We start from the raw sequence: 15,109 nt of genomic DNA on the forward strand, positions 1-15,109 counted from the left end.
GATTTTCCTCTCGGGGTACTTGTACTATTTCCAGTTCTTCAAATTTTTTCTTGAGTTGTTGCATCTGATCATAATAAGCTCTCATTCTGTCGTCGCGAACCTCACATTCACCTCTCAGCTGCTGGGCTACTAGTTGTGAATCAGTCTTGATTATTGCTGTGTCTGCTCTAAGCTCCTTCAAGATGTGGGCGGCCCTTATCACTGCCTCATATTCTGTCTCATTATTCGACAGCTTGTCCTCGAACTTGATCGCAAACTGGTAGGCTCCATCCTCTGGCGATTCAATGTATATTCCGACTCCGCACCCCTCTTTGGTGACGGAGCCGTCGACCTGCGCCGTCCATGGTCCTCGCAACGGCCATCTCGTGGTCTCTTGAATGAAGTCAGCCAGGGCCTGTGCTTTAATGGTTGTACGCGGTTCGAACGTCACGTCATATTCGCCCAGCTCAATGGCCCATTTTACCATTCTTCCTGCGAGGTCTGGCCTCCCCAGAATTTGTTGAAAAGGCAGCGCTGTTTTGACGATAACTTTGTGTGATAAAAAGTATGGGCGCAACTTTCTCGCCGTGATCATGATAGCGTAAGCTGTTTTCTCCGCTGCGGTGTATCTGATCTCCGCTCCTTGGATGATTTTGCTCACAAAGTAAACTGGCTTCTGCATACCCCCTTCCTCCCGCACTAGCTTAGCGCTCAAAGATTCTACCCCCACCGAAGTGTATAGATATAGTGGTTCCCCCGGTATCGGCTTGGTCAGGACGGGTAGTCCTTTGAGATATTCCTTGAGGTCCTCAAAGGCTTGCTGGCACTCGCTACTCCACTCGGATCGACTTCTCTTTCTCAAAATTTTGAAGAAGGGCAGACTTCTTTCTGCCGACCTTGATATGAACCGACTTAGTGCAGTTATTCGTCCGTTCAGTGTTTGTATTTCTTTGATGTTCCGCGGCGCTGTCATGTCAATAATAGCTCTAACCTTGTCTGCATTCACTTCTATCCCCTCAGGCGTAACCTTGTATCCCAGGAATTTTCCCGACTGCACCCCGAAAGTACATTTGGCCGAATTGAGCATGAGCTTGTGTCTTCGTATCACCGAGAAGATTTCCTCCAAGTCGTCCGCATGTGTGCGTGCTTCAGCGCTGCGTACCAGCATGTCATCTACATAGACCGACACATTCTCTTTCAATTGATCTTTGAAGATTTTGTCCATCATCTTCTGGTAGGTAGCCCCCGTATTTTTTAGTCCAAATGGCATACTCACATATGCGAAGATCCCTGCGCAGACTGCGAATGCTGTTTTAATAACATCGTTCATGTACATCTTAACCTGATGGTACCCTTGGTAAGCATCCATCATTGATAAGAGTTCGCACCCTGACGTTGCATCTACTAACTGATCAATCCGTGGCAACGGGTAACAATCCTTTGGACAGGCTGCATTGAGGTCCCGGTAGTCCACACACATCCTCCAAGTCTTAGCCTTCTTTTCCACCATAACAGCGTTTGACACCCAGTCCGGGTATTGCACTTCTACGATATGCCCAGCCTCTAACAACGCCTTTATCTGCTCTCGAATAACAGCGTCCTTTTCAGTACCGAAGTGTCTCATCTTTTGCTTTACTGGCTTGATCGTGGGATCCACGTTCAAACGATGCTCGACTAGCTCTCTGTCAATTCCCTTCAGGTCCGCCGTAGTGAACGCGAATACGTCAGCGTTTCTGCGCAGGCAAGCTATTACCTTTCTTTGCAACTCTAGTTCCATATGTGCCCCGATTTTGGTAGTAAATCCCTCATTATCCGTGAAAAGCTCAATAACCATGCACGTATCATTGGTGGTGACGATAGGTATTTTATCATTTCCCCCTTGCAGCTCTGCGATCTCTCTCCGCTTGGGCTCTAAAGCCGTGATCACTCCAATTTTTCCCTTCTTGCTTGTCTCTGCTTGGTGTACTGACCTTTCCCGTTTTTGTCCGGAGTATTGAGTTAATACTTGTACGTGGCATTTCTTCGACATAGCCTGGTCTCCCCACACCTCACCAATTTTGCCCCCTTCCAAGGGGAACTTCATCTTCAAGTAAAGAGTAGAAATGATTGCTTTAAAAGAGTTCAGCGCCGGTCTCCCAAAGATCATGTTGTAAGAGGGTTTCGGTGCGTCGATGACTAAGAACTTGACCATCCGAGTCTTTTTATTCCTTGGTTGCCCTATCGTCATTGGCAGTTCAATTGTTCCCACCGGTAGGACTGATTCCCCTGAAAACCCATAAAGAGGGGCCACAGCAGGCTCTAATTTAGCCTCTAAACCCATTGCTTGCCAGCATTCCAGGTATAAGATGTTGACGGCGCTGCCTGAATCAACAAAGATGCGATGTATCAGCACATTCGCTACGTTGGCGGAAAATACCAAGGCGTCGTCGTGAGGATAGAATAAAGGCCTAGCATCCTTTGGGCCAAAAGATATTGTGGGTTCATCAGGCGCAGTGTTGACTGTCATGACAGAGTGGTCGTAGTATCCGGATTTGACTGTGCGGGCTAATTGCTTTTTGGCCCTGTTAGATGTTGGTATATGATTTTCTCCTGTGATCATGTGCACTTTTCTGTCATATTGAACATGATTTGCGGGGTTGTGTCTATCTTGACTATCTCATCTATGATCTCTTTTTTCCCTTCTCTCCTCATGTCTGTGTCTTATCTCTCTGTCATCATGGTCGCAGCGGGTGTCATCCCGCCGGCGCCGCTCATCCTCCCTGTCTTGTCTGCGCTCATCGTAGCGGTTCTCTCTATATGCGCCTCGCGGTCTTGCTATGTATCGATCCAGGAACCCCTTCCTGACCAAGATTTCCAGCTGATGCTTCAAATGTCCGCATTCGCGGGTGAGATGACCATAGCGGTTGTGATATTCACATAACAAATTATTCCTGCCTGGGGCTGGGGCTCCGGGTTGGTAATCTTTTGGGGCTTTGAAATAATTCTCTTCTTTGATCTGATGGAAAATTTCGTCTATGTGACGATTCCATTGAGTCGGATTTTGCAAATCATCTCGGTAACCACCACGCTCTTCCCTCTTCTCTGTCTGCGCCGTGATTAATGAACCTGTTCCGGCTTCAATGGCCATCGTTGGGATTCTTGGAGGTAGACCTCGGTAGGGATTCCTCGGGATGTATTTTTCTCCAGCGTCTGCGCTGTCTTGCTTCTTAGGTTTGAGCTTATCGACCTCTGCCTTTCTTACCATTTTAGCGTCTTCCAACTGAAGGTATCCCGGTATTATTGTCATGATGTCTTCGAAACTGGTGGGCGGCTTGATCTGGAGTGCCTCAAAGAGTGGGCCTTGTTTTAACCCTCTAGCGAAAGCGTACCACTTAATCTGAGATTCTGCGTTTGGTATGTCTAACGCGATTGTGTTGAATCGTGCCACATATTCACGAAGCGTTTCTTGTGGTTCCTGCCTGATGTCCATCAAGGAAATGGGTGTTTTCCCAACCCGCTTTGCGCTGGCAAACTGTCTCATGAACATGAGGTGAAGATCATCGTATGAGTGTATAGAATTATTTCTCAGGTTGTGGAACCATCGCTGGGCCATGCCCGATAGAGTTGTGGCGAAGATCCTGCATTTGATTCCCTCCCCATATTGTTGTAGCGCGGCCAGCCCCTCGAAACGGGCTATATGCACCTCCGGATCGGTGGTGCCATCATAATCCAGTGAGATAGGGCGGTAATTTGCTGGTAGGGGTTCCAACAATATTTCCTCCGAGAAAGGGCTCTTGTGGGCAGGTGTCGATATAGGGATGTCAGAGTGGTGTCCCTCCCGGTCTCTTGTGAATATGGTATCATTCGGCCTGCGCCGACTTCTTTTAAGGAGCTCCCTCCGGGGCTCTTCAAGTCTCGGCCCGTGTTGGTCGGGGGATTTGTTCACCTCCGTGTTATGATCGTGCTCCCTGAGTTCTGTCTCCAGACTTTTCAACTGGTCTCGGAGGAAAGATACTTTTTTCTTCAGCCTGTCATTGTCCTTGTGTGCTCCCAAGCTGCGCTGCGGAGTAGTCCCGCTGGTTGAATCAGTCACATCTTCGATCTGGACACTGTTCGTAATAAACTTCCGCTTGTTCTTTCCTCCTTCTTCTCCTCTGTCTATTCCTGTCTGAGCGGCCATCGCTGTCTCTCCTCCCCCTGCCTGCGCAGGCGCAGTTGCTGCTTTCTGAGCAGTTATGATTCCCTCTGGTGAGGCAGCTGGCTGAGTAATACCCATTAAAGAGCGAATAGTCGCATAGTTGAGCATAGCCAAAACTTGGTCAGTGATAGGGACATTGGTTGGCCCTGGTGCTGTAGTGATAGTAGCCGCGGCGGGCATAGCTGTTCCCATATTAGATTGTACAGAACCAGGGATCATGTTGTTGATCGTAGTGAAACCCGGCGGAGTAAGCCCACTCAAGTCGACTCCCTTAGTCGATGTGTTGTCAGTAGGTTTGGCAGATGTGTTCCCTGCAGCGGCCTCGAAATCCTTGTTTAGATCCTTGCAGTGTTCATGAGTTGCCATTGTGAAGTACCTGTTCACTGTATCGCAGTAAAATAAGAAATAATGAGTCAAGGTTGGAGAAGTATACCGGCGCAGGCGGGCTGCGCAGATGTCGCTGTGTTATATCGGCGGTAGGTGGGCCTATAAGTATTCCAATAATAAAAGATAAGCCCCAGAAAAACCCACGAACTTCGGCCCATGGAACGATTCTCGATTAAATGTACGGAAATCCATAGATAGAAAGGAATTTATAGAAATCCTCTTTGAAGTTCTTCTGAGATGAACATCCTCCTCTTCTAGGAAATAAACCCAGAAAAAGGTGAAACAAAGTTCCCGTCGTTCATAATTAGGTAAAGGACATTTCCGCAACGGAAGGTCCTCTCCGGTAGAAAATGCTCTCGGAAAAGCACAAAAGTTAGCCAAGATAAACAGCGAAACATCAAAAACACGGAAAGGAAATTACCTCTCTCGACCCGCAACGGGCACGCATCAAAATTAAGCAAGTAAAATTAATGCACGGCATGGATAGAAAAGTTCAAAAATTCAAAAATAGCACAGTTCCCAAAGAAAAATTCAAAAATGGCACAGTTCCCAACAAATATTTGAATAAACCGTCTCCTTCCCCTGTTATTTCCCCTTTATTCATGCAAGGTGGCAGAGGCCAACAAGATCCCGAAAATCCCAGTGGATTGCCGATACAAACAGCAAACATACATCTCATCAATTATAAACGCAAAATAAACCATGTTAAACATTTATGCACAAATCACTTGATTATTCCGTCCCCTTCTGCGTATAACCCTCAGATGTGGTGAAAAACATAGGCATAAACGCAGGCTTGGTAACGAAACCCCCCTTCTTCCCTTTGATTTACGCCAGGATGAACAGATCTAACCCAAGCATGGATAAGAACACTCAGACACTCTCTCAAATCTCACGCCTTAGCCCAGGTTTCCCACAGACGGCGCCAGTTGGTGAAGTCTAACGTTCAAACCTATCTAAACTAGCCGGAAAAGGAGATCGGAATACCCTGTATCGCAGTGTGAAAGAGAGTTTGCTTGAAAACTTGCAGATGAGATTTCTTGAGATAAAATTGCGTGTTCTATATAATGAGTTACAAGGTATATTTATAGGATTACATTAGGGCGAAGGGTAAAAGGGTCTTTACACGTCGTTCACGTACTCCACATGCGGCGTACGTGAACGATTCTCTTTCCTCTAACAAACTCTCTAACTACTTTGCAGCTTTTCGTTGAACACGTGCTCTTTCCAAGCTTTCACTGCTGGTTGTTTCCATTCCTTTTCTGCGCTGAATCTTCTTGGGCTTGTTTCTTTCCCTGGGTCTTCTCCGGATGTCGCTTTAATGCCGCGCTGTCTTCTCTAGTCTGCGCAGACATTCGTCGGCGCCGTTATCTCTATTTTATATGATATGGCCTTGCTTCTTTCAATCCGAGTGGGCCTGGAGTTTAAACCAGCTTCTTTCTTAGTCTGCGCCGACATTAGTCGTCGCCGCTGTATTATTTCGACGATCGTGTGGCGTATTCATGCTTCTTAAGTCGAGTATGTTCCAGGACTAAGTCGGCGCCGCTGTCCTTGCTTAGGGTAGGATGGCTGATGGGATCCTCACTCCTCATCACACATATGAATTCATCCAACATGGTTACGAATTGTAAAAAATAAATTTTTGCTACCTTTGGGATTCGAACTCAGGACCACGAATTCATCCAACAGGGTTACGAATCAACCGTAGATCTTGATGATCTAAGGGCTGAAAATTGTTTATATTTTATATTTTAAGAAGTGTTTTTATTTTAGTCATCCCCTATATATATATATCAAATAAATTTAGAGTAATATCCAATGAGTTAATATATTTTTATAAATATATAATACTATATAATTTATAAAATTATCCTTAAAATAAAATATGTAATATGGATATAATAGGCAATCAATATTTTGTGCCCAATGCACTTTTTATATCAGTATATATTTAATCAAGAATCCTTTTTTTTGGAAGAAGTCTAATTAATTCTTTATATCAGTATATATTTAATCAAGAATCCTGTTTTTTGGAAGAAGTTTAATTAATTCTCCTAGTTATTATATGTTCTATGTATTCATTAAAAAACTGGCAAAAAGTAATACTTGGAATCAGTTGTTTCCTCAATCACTTAAGATTAGTGATTATTTATTTAATTTTAGCTTGGCCCTCATAAGTTGACGTTTTCGGATTACATTTTGGATTTCACACTTCAATTAGTCCCGAGTAATTATCATTACATATATGGAAAATGAGGGCCTTTGTTTTGTCCATTCTCATTCTCATTCTCATTCTCAAAGGTAGATTGATGGGTACATAAGTTGTCTCGTGGCATGGAAAATTAGGATATTATTAGCATTAGTGTGCACTCAGCTTAAAAATTTGGACACGACATTGACTTACTTAGCTAGATGCCATCCTGGCTTTTGAAATACTTACTATACTTTTGTAAATTTTTCCTTGTTTTTTTTCTCCACATTCATTTAATTTTATCACGCCACGTGTAACAAGTTGATGTCCTTGAGTGTTATGGTAAGAGGTAATTATGAGGAACTGATCACAACATTTGGACATCATCCACTTGAACCACTTTTAAACATAGGTTCCTACTGTAAAATCATTTTCTTCCTTTAATTTCATAACGTTTAGGGCATCCACAGAGATTCGACAATCTAAACGGTATTATACATTCACCATTTTTCAAGCGTTCCCTACGACACTTTTGGCGTGGCCGAATTTCATGTGGCGATTGGATTTTTTAGTCTCCGTCACAAAAATTGTAAATTTGAATTGTGGAATGAAAAAATGTGGAGTATCTAGAACTTCCAAGGAGACTTAGATAGGAAAAATGCCCCCTAGTCTACTTTACCAAAAAAATTAGTATTCAATTAGAATGCTCATCATCAGCAAGTTGAATTTTTTTTATATAAACCTCTTATCTGTTCTTCTGACTTTTAGTGGGAATATAATAGAGTAATTGTCATTTTCCACTTCAGTTAGACCATTACATAAGCAAGAAAAACCATTTCTTCCAGCAGCCTAATTACTTGACCAATCACCACCACAACCTGATAATTGATTTCCGAAATGGCCAAGATTGAGGAATTGTAATGGAAACCTTCGTCTATTAATTAATGTTCTTAATAGTGATAAGACACAGTTTTTCTCCTAAAAAGGACAGAAAAAAAAAAAAAAAAAAGGAATTATAAGACGAAGTTTTGTTGTTTTCATATGACAAACAATTATATGCATGGTTAGGTGGTTCAGATTTCCTGAGCCGTGATTCAACAATTTATGATTAGTTCTCATGGTCAAGTCATATTTGATTGTTAATTTTGCGAGTTGGTAGAAAAAATTCGAACAGCTTCTTATCTAATTTATGATAATATTATGATAAGATGGTGGTGTAATAGTATTTCTGATGTTTTTCTTCGTAGAGAACATGAAATAGAAAAAAGTGATGTTATAAAACTTTCTCACTTTTTCTTATCTCTCATTTTCTAATGAAATAAAGGTATAGGTCTTAAGTTATTTCTTCATTTCTGCATAAATAAAATTCAGCACTCAATATAATGAAAGTGTACCAAGCAATCATTAATATAATTACTGAGGGTGCATTTCCTTTGGTCGTAAAATTATTATAAAAAAAATGAGGAATAAAAACAAAAATTATCCCTCAAAATATTTCATTTCTTTTTCCTCACTATAAAAAAAATTAAAAAATTATCACTCTTTTTCATTCATCATTTTCACTCCAAATAAGAATAATATTATCACTCCAAATTTAGTGTGATACTATTATTTTGGTTGGTGAAAATGAGAAATGAAAAATGATAAAATTTTATTTTCTAGAATTAAAAAAAAAAGAATTTAAAGGAAGAATTTTGCATCTGAAAGAAATGGATAGAGTTCTTCCACTACTTTGTAAATGCTGAATATAAATCAATGGACATGCGAAATCGTGCAAACCATAGCTAGATTTACAGATTGGTTATCCAGATATGATGATTTCGGTTCTATTATTAAATCATTAATATTAATATTAGAGGTCTCATCTTGGGGGTGATTCGTATTGTTGGGAAAGGCCCCAACTCCTACACCCATTTCGTAGTGTAGGTCATTGAATTACATGTCTATTTGATGTATAGTATATGGATTTTTTATAGTTTAAAACAAAATATTACATTGACCTCGTAAAAAAATTCTTCCATTCGCCACTTTTTGAATTTAATTTAAGGTTACTTTCACATGATTACTTAATTTCAAAGTCAACGAGGTAAATATATAATATTAGCCAATGGCGTTATTGGGATTCTTCCCAGTCCAACCACAAGAGCGCTGATCAAGCAGCTGAATTCAACAAAGCGGAAGCCCGTCGTCTAAGATTCTACAAACCCGTAAAAAACTGGACCTTACGTTAGCTCCATCAAGACTTGGACCATCCCACAAACATATTTACAACTTGTTCATTAACCTACTTTCATATAAAGATGAATCATACTACAAATCCAAAAACAATTAAACTGCCTGCTTTTTCCTAATTAGCTTCTGCCCAATCCGCAGAGCAAAACGAATATGATAAGCAGCAGCAGATTCCACCTCTGCCTGTTTCTATTCACAACCTCCATTTTGTCCTCACACGCAATAGACACCCTTAATACTTCCCAAATAGTGAGCGACAACCGCGATGACATTCTCATCTCTTCCAACGGAGCCTTCGCCTTGGGGTTTTTCAGCCCAGGGAGCTCCAGCAATCGCTACGTCGGCATATGGTACAACAAAATCGAAGCCAAGACGGTGGTGTGGGTCGCCAACAGAGACGATCCACTCCCCGATCGATCAGGTACGCTCCGAGTCATTCAACCGGGCCGTCTGCTTCTCCTCAACGCTACTAATGCTACTATTTGGTCTCCTAATATATCAAGCAGCGCGCAGACTCCAGTAGCACGTTTACTCGACTCCGGGAACCTCGTCGTGACGGATGCAAACGACGAGAACAATTTCATCTGGCAGAGCTTCGACTATCCGACCGACAATTTCTTACCAGGGATGAAGCTTGGTAAGAACTTCGTGACCGGGCATGAAGTCTACATCGCGTCAGCCAAGAACAACGATGATCCTGCAACGGGGGGTTTCACGTATCACTGCGATCCCACTGGCTATCCGCAGACGGTGATCAAAGAGGGTGCCTCCGTCCGGTTCAAAACAGGGCCCTGGAATGGTGTCCGGTTCAGCGGTAGTCAGAACTTGGTCAAGAACACCATTTTCTCGTTTGGGGTGGTGATCAACAAGGACGAGGTGTACTATCACTACGACCTCCTCAACGACTCCGTTTATATGAGGTTCACGCTGAGCGAGAGTGGCGTTGGGCAGAGGTGGCTTTGGTCGTATCAAACCCGAAACTGGATACTCTATCTTACTATTCCAACTGATAACTGTGATATTTATAAAGTGTGTGGTGCTTATGGTATTTGTAATACTAAAACTACGCCTGATTGTTCTTGCTTGAATAAATTCGAGCCTAGTGATCCGCAAGGTTGGGATGGTGGTGATTTTTCCAATGGTTGCATCCGAAGAACCCCGTTGAACTGCAAAGATGACTACGGTTTTCTCAAGTACTCTGGAGTCAAATTGCCAGACACGGAGCGTTCCTGGTCTAACGCGAGTATGAGTCTTGAAGAATGCAAGGTAGCATGCTCGAAAAACTGCTCTTGTACAGCCTATGCAACTCTGGATATCAGTAATGGTGAACATGGATGTCTACTCTGGTTCGGTGACCTTGTCGACATGAGAGAGATATCTCCTGGACAGGATATCTACGTTAGAATGGCTAAATCCGAATTAGGTATGAATTCAATCATATTCTTGGTTTTTTCTGATAACAAATTCTGTGTTGATAGCTTGAAAATAATGTATTTTTCCACAAATACAGACTCGGGAAGTAGGAAAAAGGTTATACTTATTGTGACGTTGTCAGTCGTAATGGGAATACTTGTGCTGGGACTGAGCCTGTTGCTATATTGCCAGAAAAGAAAGAAGCAGAATCATCAGTGGCAAGAAAGTGGTAAGACAGAACATGAGTTATTTTGTGTTATGCTATGGTATTGTTTTTTAATATCTACAAACTTTTTATTTCTCACTATGCAGAGAGGCTGAAGCACATACATATGGATACCTATCCTAGTGAAAGCCATGAGGAGCTAGAGCTACCCATGTATGAACTATCCACAATAATCAAAGCTACTGATGATTTTGCAGTCAGCAATAAGCTTGGAGAGGGTGGATTTGGACCGGTTTATAAGGTAAAGCTATATAAAAAATGTTCTACTTGTTTCTACAACTTCAGAAACAAAAGTTTAGCGGACTATATGTTTGTACTAGGGAGTGCTAGAGGGACAGGAAATCGCTGTGAAACGACTATCAAGAAGCTCTCTTCAAGGACAAGATGAGTTTAAGAATGAAGTAATCTGCATTGCAAAACTTCAGCACCGAAATCTAGTGAGGCTTCTAGGATGTTGCATTCAAGGAGAAGAAAGAATACTGCTCTATGAGTACATGACAAACAAAAGTCTCGACTTAATACTTTTCGGTAAGGAATTCCTCATTTAGCATCCAGCTCAAATAAACACACCTTTATTTATTTCGTCAAGCAAAAACAAGAAGAAGATATTTTCCTCACTTATCTAGAATGCAGATCAAGTCAAGAAAAAGATGCTGGACTGGCCGAGGCGCTTCAACATTATCAATGGTATTGCTCGGGGTCTTATGTACCTCCATCAAGATTCCCGACTCAGAGTTATCCACAGAGACCTCAAAGCCAGCAATATATTGCTAGATTCAGATATGATTCCTAAAATATCAGACTTCGGCCTTGCAAGAACATTTGGAGGCAATGAGACAGGAGCAAACACAAGCCGAGTAGTAGGAACATAGTACGTATATGATATTACAATGCCATAGATCAATATGCAATTTCTTTGCTTTCTATCTAAAATCACGGTGACTATTTTCGTGTAGTGGATACATGTCCCCAGAGTATGCCGTAGACGGCATGTTCTCAGTGAAATCAGACGTGTTTAGCTTTGGTGTTCTGGTTCTTGAAATCATAAGTGGCAAGAGAAACAGAGGATTTACTCTGGTGGATCACCGCCACAACCTTCTTGGACACGTAAGTCTTTTACCTTCTTCCAGCCCTTCTTTGGAATGGAAACATCCTTATAATATGAGGTAATAATACAACAGGCATGGATGCTTTACAAAGAAGAAAGGTCACTGGAAATTGTTGATTCTTGTGTGGAATATTCAAGCTACTTATCCCAAATAGAGCGATCAATCCATGTGGGTCTTTTGTGTGTGCAAGAAAAGACAGAAGAGAGGCCAAACATGTCTTCTGTGGTACTGATGCTCAACAATGATGGAATGCTGCCAGAAGCCAAACATCCTGGTTTCTTTACAGGAAGAGATATTATAAGAAATGAAACTTCGCATAGCTCAAACACTGCAAGTTCCGGAAATGCAATGACCATTTCATTGCTAGAGGCTCGTTAACAAATTCAATGCAAGAATTATAGATTTGTGTATTAATTGTGCAGACATTTTTTTAGTGTACACACTGTTGTAGAAATTGTGAATCGAAAGTGAAACAGAGAATTTTCCAGCAAGAATAAGTTAATACAATTATCATATATGAAAAATAAGTGAATCAATCTAGTAGCACGTTGTGATTTGAGGCTTTGAGCTAACAACTAATAGACACTATGAATATTCACTCAAGTTATATTAACAATAATGACTTTATAGTTCACATAATAATAAAATCAAGTTGTAATTAAAAAATTTATCAAGAAAAAAAATTAAAATAAACCATCCATTAATGTATTTTTTTTTAGAAAATTCAACATATAAGTTGAATAACAAGTATGAGTATGACCGTAAAGAATTTTACATTTAAAATTAAAATTAAAATTTTTATGAGTCCACCATGTATAATTCTAAATTCAAACTCACCCCATTATTATCACGTCTTAATGTTTTTGTGTTTACATACATGCAGCTTCAAGTTGATAGAAACAAACTGAGATTTCAAACACTATGCGGATTTTAGAATACTAGTAGTAAGAACGTGTGATGCATGTTTAACACACGATTTTATATTATGAAAGTAAAATACATGGGTATTATTATATAGTTTTGAATATTTTTCTTAATTAATTGTATTTATGAAATGAGTGGGTTTTGAAAATAGCCTATTTCTTTTAGTAAACTTAAAAACCACCCACAAAAATAAAAACTTAAAAAAATACCCATACTTACCATTTTACCCTTGCATATAAAAATTTAAACATTACCCTTTAAAAAATTCACGCATTTCACAACCAGTCGAATTCACAACCTTTTGGTTATGAATTAAAGTAGTCGTGGATTTGAATTTTAAAGTTTGAATTCACAACCAAAACAACTAGTTGTGAATTCGAGCTTTAAAACTCAAATTCACAACCAGGATTTATTTTGGTTGTGAATTAACGTAGTCGTGAATTTGAATTTTAAAGTTTGAATTCACAACCAAAACAACTAGTTGTGAATTCGAGTTTTAAAACTCGAATTCACGACCAGAATTTATTTTGGTTGTGAATTCAAGTAGTCGTGAATTTGAATTTTAAAGTTTGAATTCACAACCAAAACAACTAGTTGTGAATTCGAGCTTTAAAACTCGAATTCACAACCAATACTAACGATTCAGTTGTGAATTCATCGAGCTGTTGTGAATTCAAGTTTTAGTTGTGAATTCATAGATTTGGTTGTGAATTCAAGAATATTAAATTGTGAATTCATAGATTTGGTTGTGAATTCAAGTTTTAAATAAATTCACAACTATAAATAGTTTTAGTCGTGAATTCACAACTAGAAATATTGTTGGTCGTGAATTTGTGTGAATTCACAACTATAAATAACATTAGTTGTGAATTCAAGTTTTAAATGAATTCACAACTAGAAAAATTGTTAGTCGTAAATTCAAACTCTAAAACTTAAATTCACGACTATCATTATTTCTAGTTGTGAATTTAAATTTTAAAATTTGAATTCACAACCTACAATAGAGTTGGTTGTGAATTCAAGAATAGATTTGGTTGTGAATTCAAGAACATTTTAAAACTCGAATTTACAACCAAAACTATCGAGTTGTGAATTCACAACTAATTTATATTCGAGTTGTGAATTCTAGTTTTAAAACTTGAATTTACGACCAAAACAACTAGTTGTGAATTCTAGCTTTAAAACTCGAATTTACAACCAATTTATATTCGAGTTGTGAATTCCAACTTTAAAACTCGAATTCACAACCAACACAATTAGTTGTGAATTCTTGCTTTAAAACTCGAATTCACAATCAATTTATATTTGAGTTGTGAATTATACTTTTTGAGCTCGAATTCACAGTTAAAGCTATTTGTAGCTGTGAATTCCAACTTTAAAACTCGAATTCACAACCAAGACAATTAGTTGTGAATTCTAGTTTTAAAACTCGAATTCACAACCAAACTTATTACTAGTTGTGAATTCTAATTTTAAAAGTCGAATTCACAACTAATTTATATTCAAATTGTGAATTCTACCTTTAAAACTCGAATTCACAACCAATTTATATTCGAGTTGTGAATTTTACCAATAGTAACGTGGTTAGAATATATTAAATAATTCTCAATTAAAATTTATGAATCATTATTTGAATTTGACTATGATGATAGCGGGTGCCTCTTTCTTTTTCGTGTAGTCACGGATGCTTCTACGAAGTATCCCTTCATATGATTATAGGACAATCTCACATTATTTTTTGTTTTTCTTTAAAAATTTACTCATTTGCAGCGTCATATAGTGCACACTATTCATAATCAATGAGGTTTCAAATGAAGCAAAACATCTATCAAAGCATGAACTTAATAAAACGGGAATCATAAACAAAACTTTATGATACATATAACATGGCGTTGCATTTCAGGTGTTGGCGTATTTGGGCATCTCTGCGACTCAAAATTAGGGAGGAAAGGGTCTCTAGTAGTGGTATGCATCCTAAATGCCATCTTCGGTTGCTTAACCGCTCTCTCCCCAACCTACCTCATCTACGCCGCGTTCCGCCTCCTCACGGGCTGCAGCACCAGCGGGGTCGGCCTCTGAGCCATTGTCCACGCCACCGAGCCCGTCGGCCCCACCAAGCGCGGCGTCGTCGGCATGTCCACCTTCTACTTCTTCTCCGGCGGCGTTGCCGCCCTCTCCGGCATCCCTTTAGAAACATTTCTTTAACATGAATCAGTATCAACGATATCAATATAATTAACTAAATAATGGAATCTCCCATACTAAAATACGCGAATCCAACAAATTAGTGAAGCCTAGGAGAACCTTGGATATATGTAAATTGCAGATTCAGTAAACAAGTCAGAGTCCTCTGCTTCTTGTTAGCACTGCTGCTTGCATCTCCCACTTGATGAAGCCAAGAACTCGAATTCTTGCTCAACGACAATTGTTTGCTCTCTTCACTCTTCTTCATCTCTCTCTCACGATCCTTG

At 40.0% G+C, this 15,109-nt stretch overlaps 1 protein-coding gene across 2 annotated transcripts; it reads left to right on the top strand.

Annotated features, from left to right (window-relative positions):
- The first annotated feature begins 8,867 nt into the window (after positions 1-8,867).
- Positions 8,868-12,238, top strand: LOC131007634 (G-type lectin S-receptor-like serine/threonine-protein kinase At4g27290). 2 transcript variants are annotated; one of them, XM_057934544.1, is made up of 8 exons: positions 8,875-9,387; positions 9,473-10,389; positions 10,477-10,608; positions 10,692-10,846; positions 10,926-11,133; positions 11,239-11,476; positions 11,562-11,712; positions 11,787-12,238. In XM_057934544.1, the coding sequence occupies exons 1-8, from the start codon at positions 9,314-9,316 to the stop codon at positions 12,090-12,092; spliced, it is 2,181 nt and encodes a 726-aa protein (XP_057790527.1). In that variant the 5' UTR covers positions 8,875-9,313; the 3' UTR covers positions 12,093-12,238. The 2 variants fall into 2 exon arrangements, with proteins under 2 accessions (XP_057790526.1, XP_057790527.1); XM_057934543.1 differs by having other exon boundaries at positions 8,868-10,389.
- The last annotated feature ends 2,871 nt before the right edge of the window (positions 12,239-15,109 follow it).

The sequence above is a fragment of the Salvia miltiorrhiza genome, chromosome 2 (assembly GCF_028751815.1).
Source record: "Salvia miltiorrhiza cultivar Shanhuang (shh) chromosome 2, IMPLAD_Smil_shh, whole genome shotgun sequence".
Taxonomy (NCBI): domain Eukaryota; kingdom Viridiplantae; phylum Streptophyta; class Magnoliopsida; order Lamiales; family Lamiaceae; genus Salvia; species Salvia miltiorrhiza.

Excerpts from the sequence above, each read along its gene's own strand:
- LOC131007634 (XM_057934543.1), top strand. The coding sequence starts at position 9,120 with ATGATAAGCAGCAGCAGATTCCACCTCTGCCTGTTTCTATTCACAACC. Across the intron at positions 10,390-10,476 it reads AATGGCTAAATCCGAATTAG|ACTCGGGAAGTAGGAAAAAG; the intron begins GTATGAATTCAA and ends CCACAAATACAG. Across the intron at positions 10,847-10,925 it reads GATTTGGACCGGTTTATAAG|GGAGTGCTAGAGGGACAGGA; the intron begins GTAAAGCTATAT and ends TGTTTGTACTAG.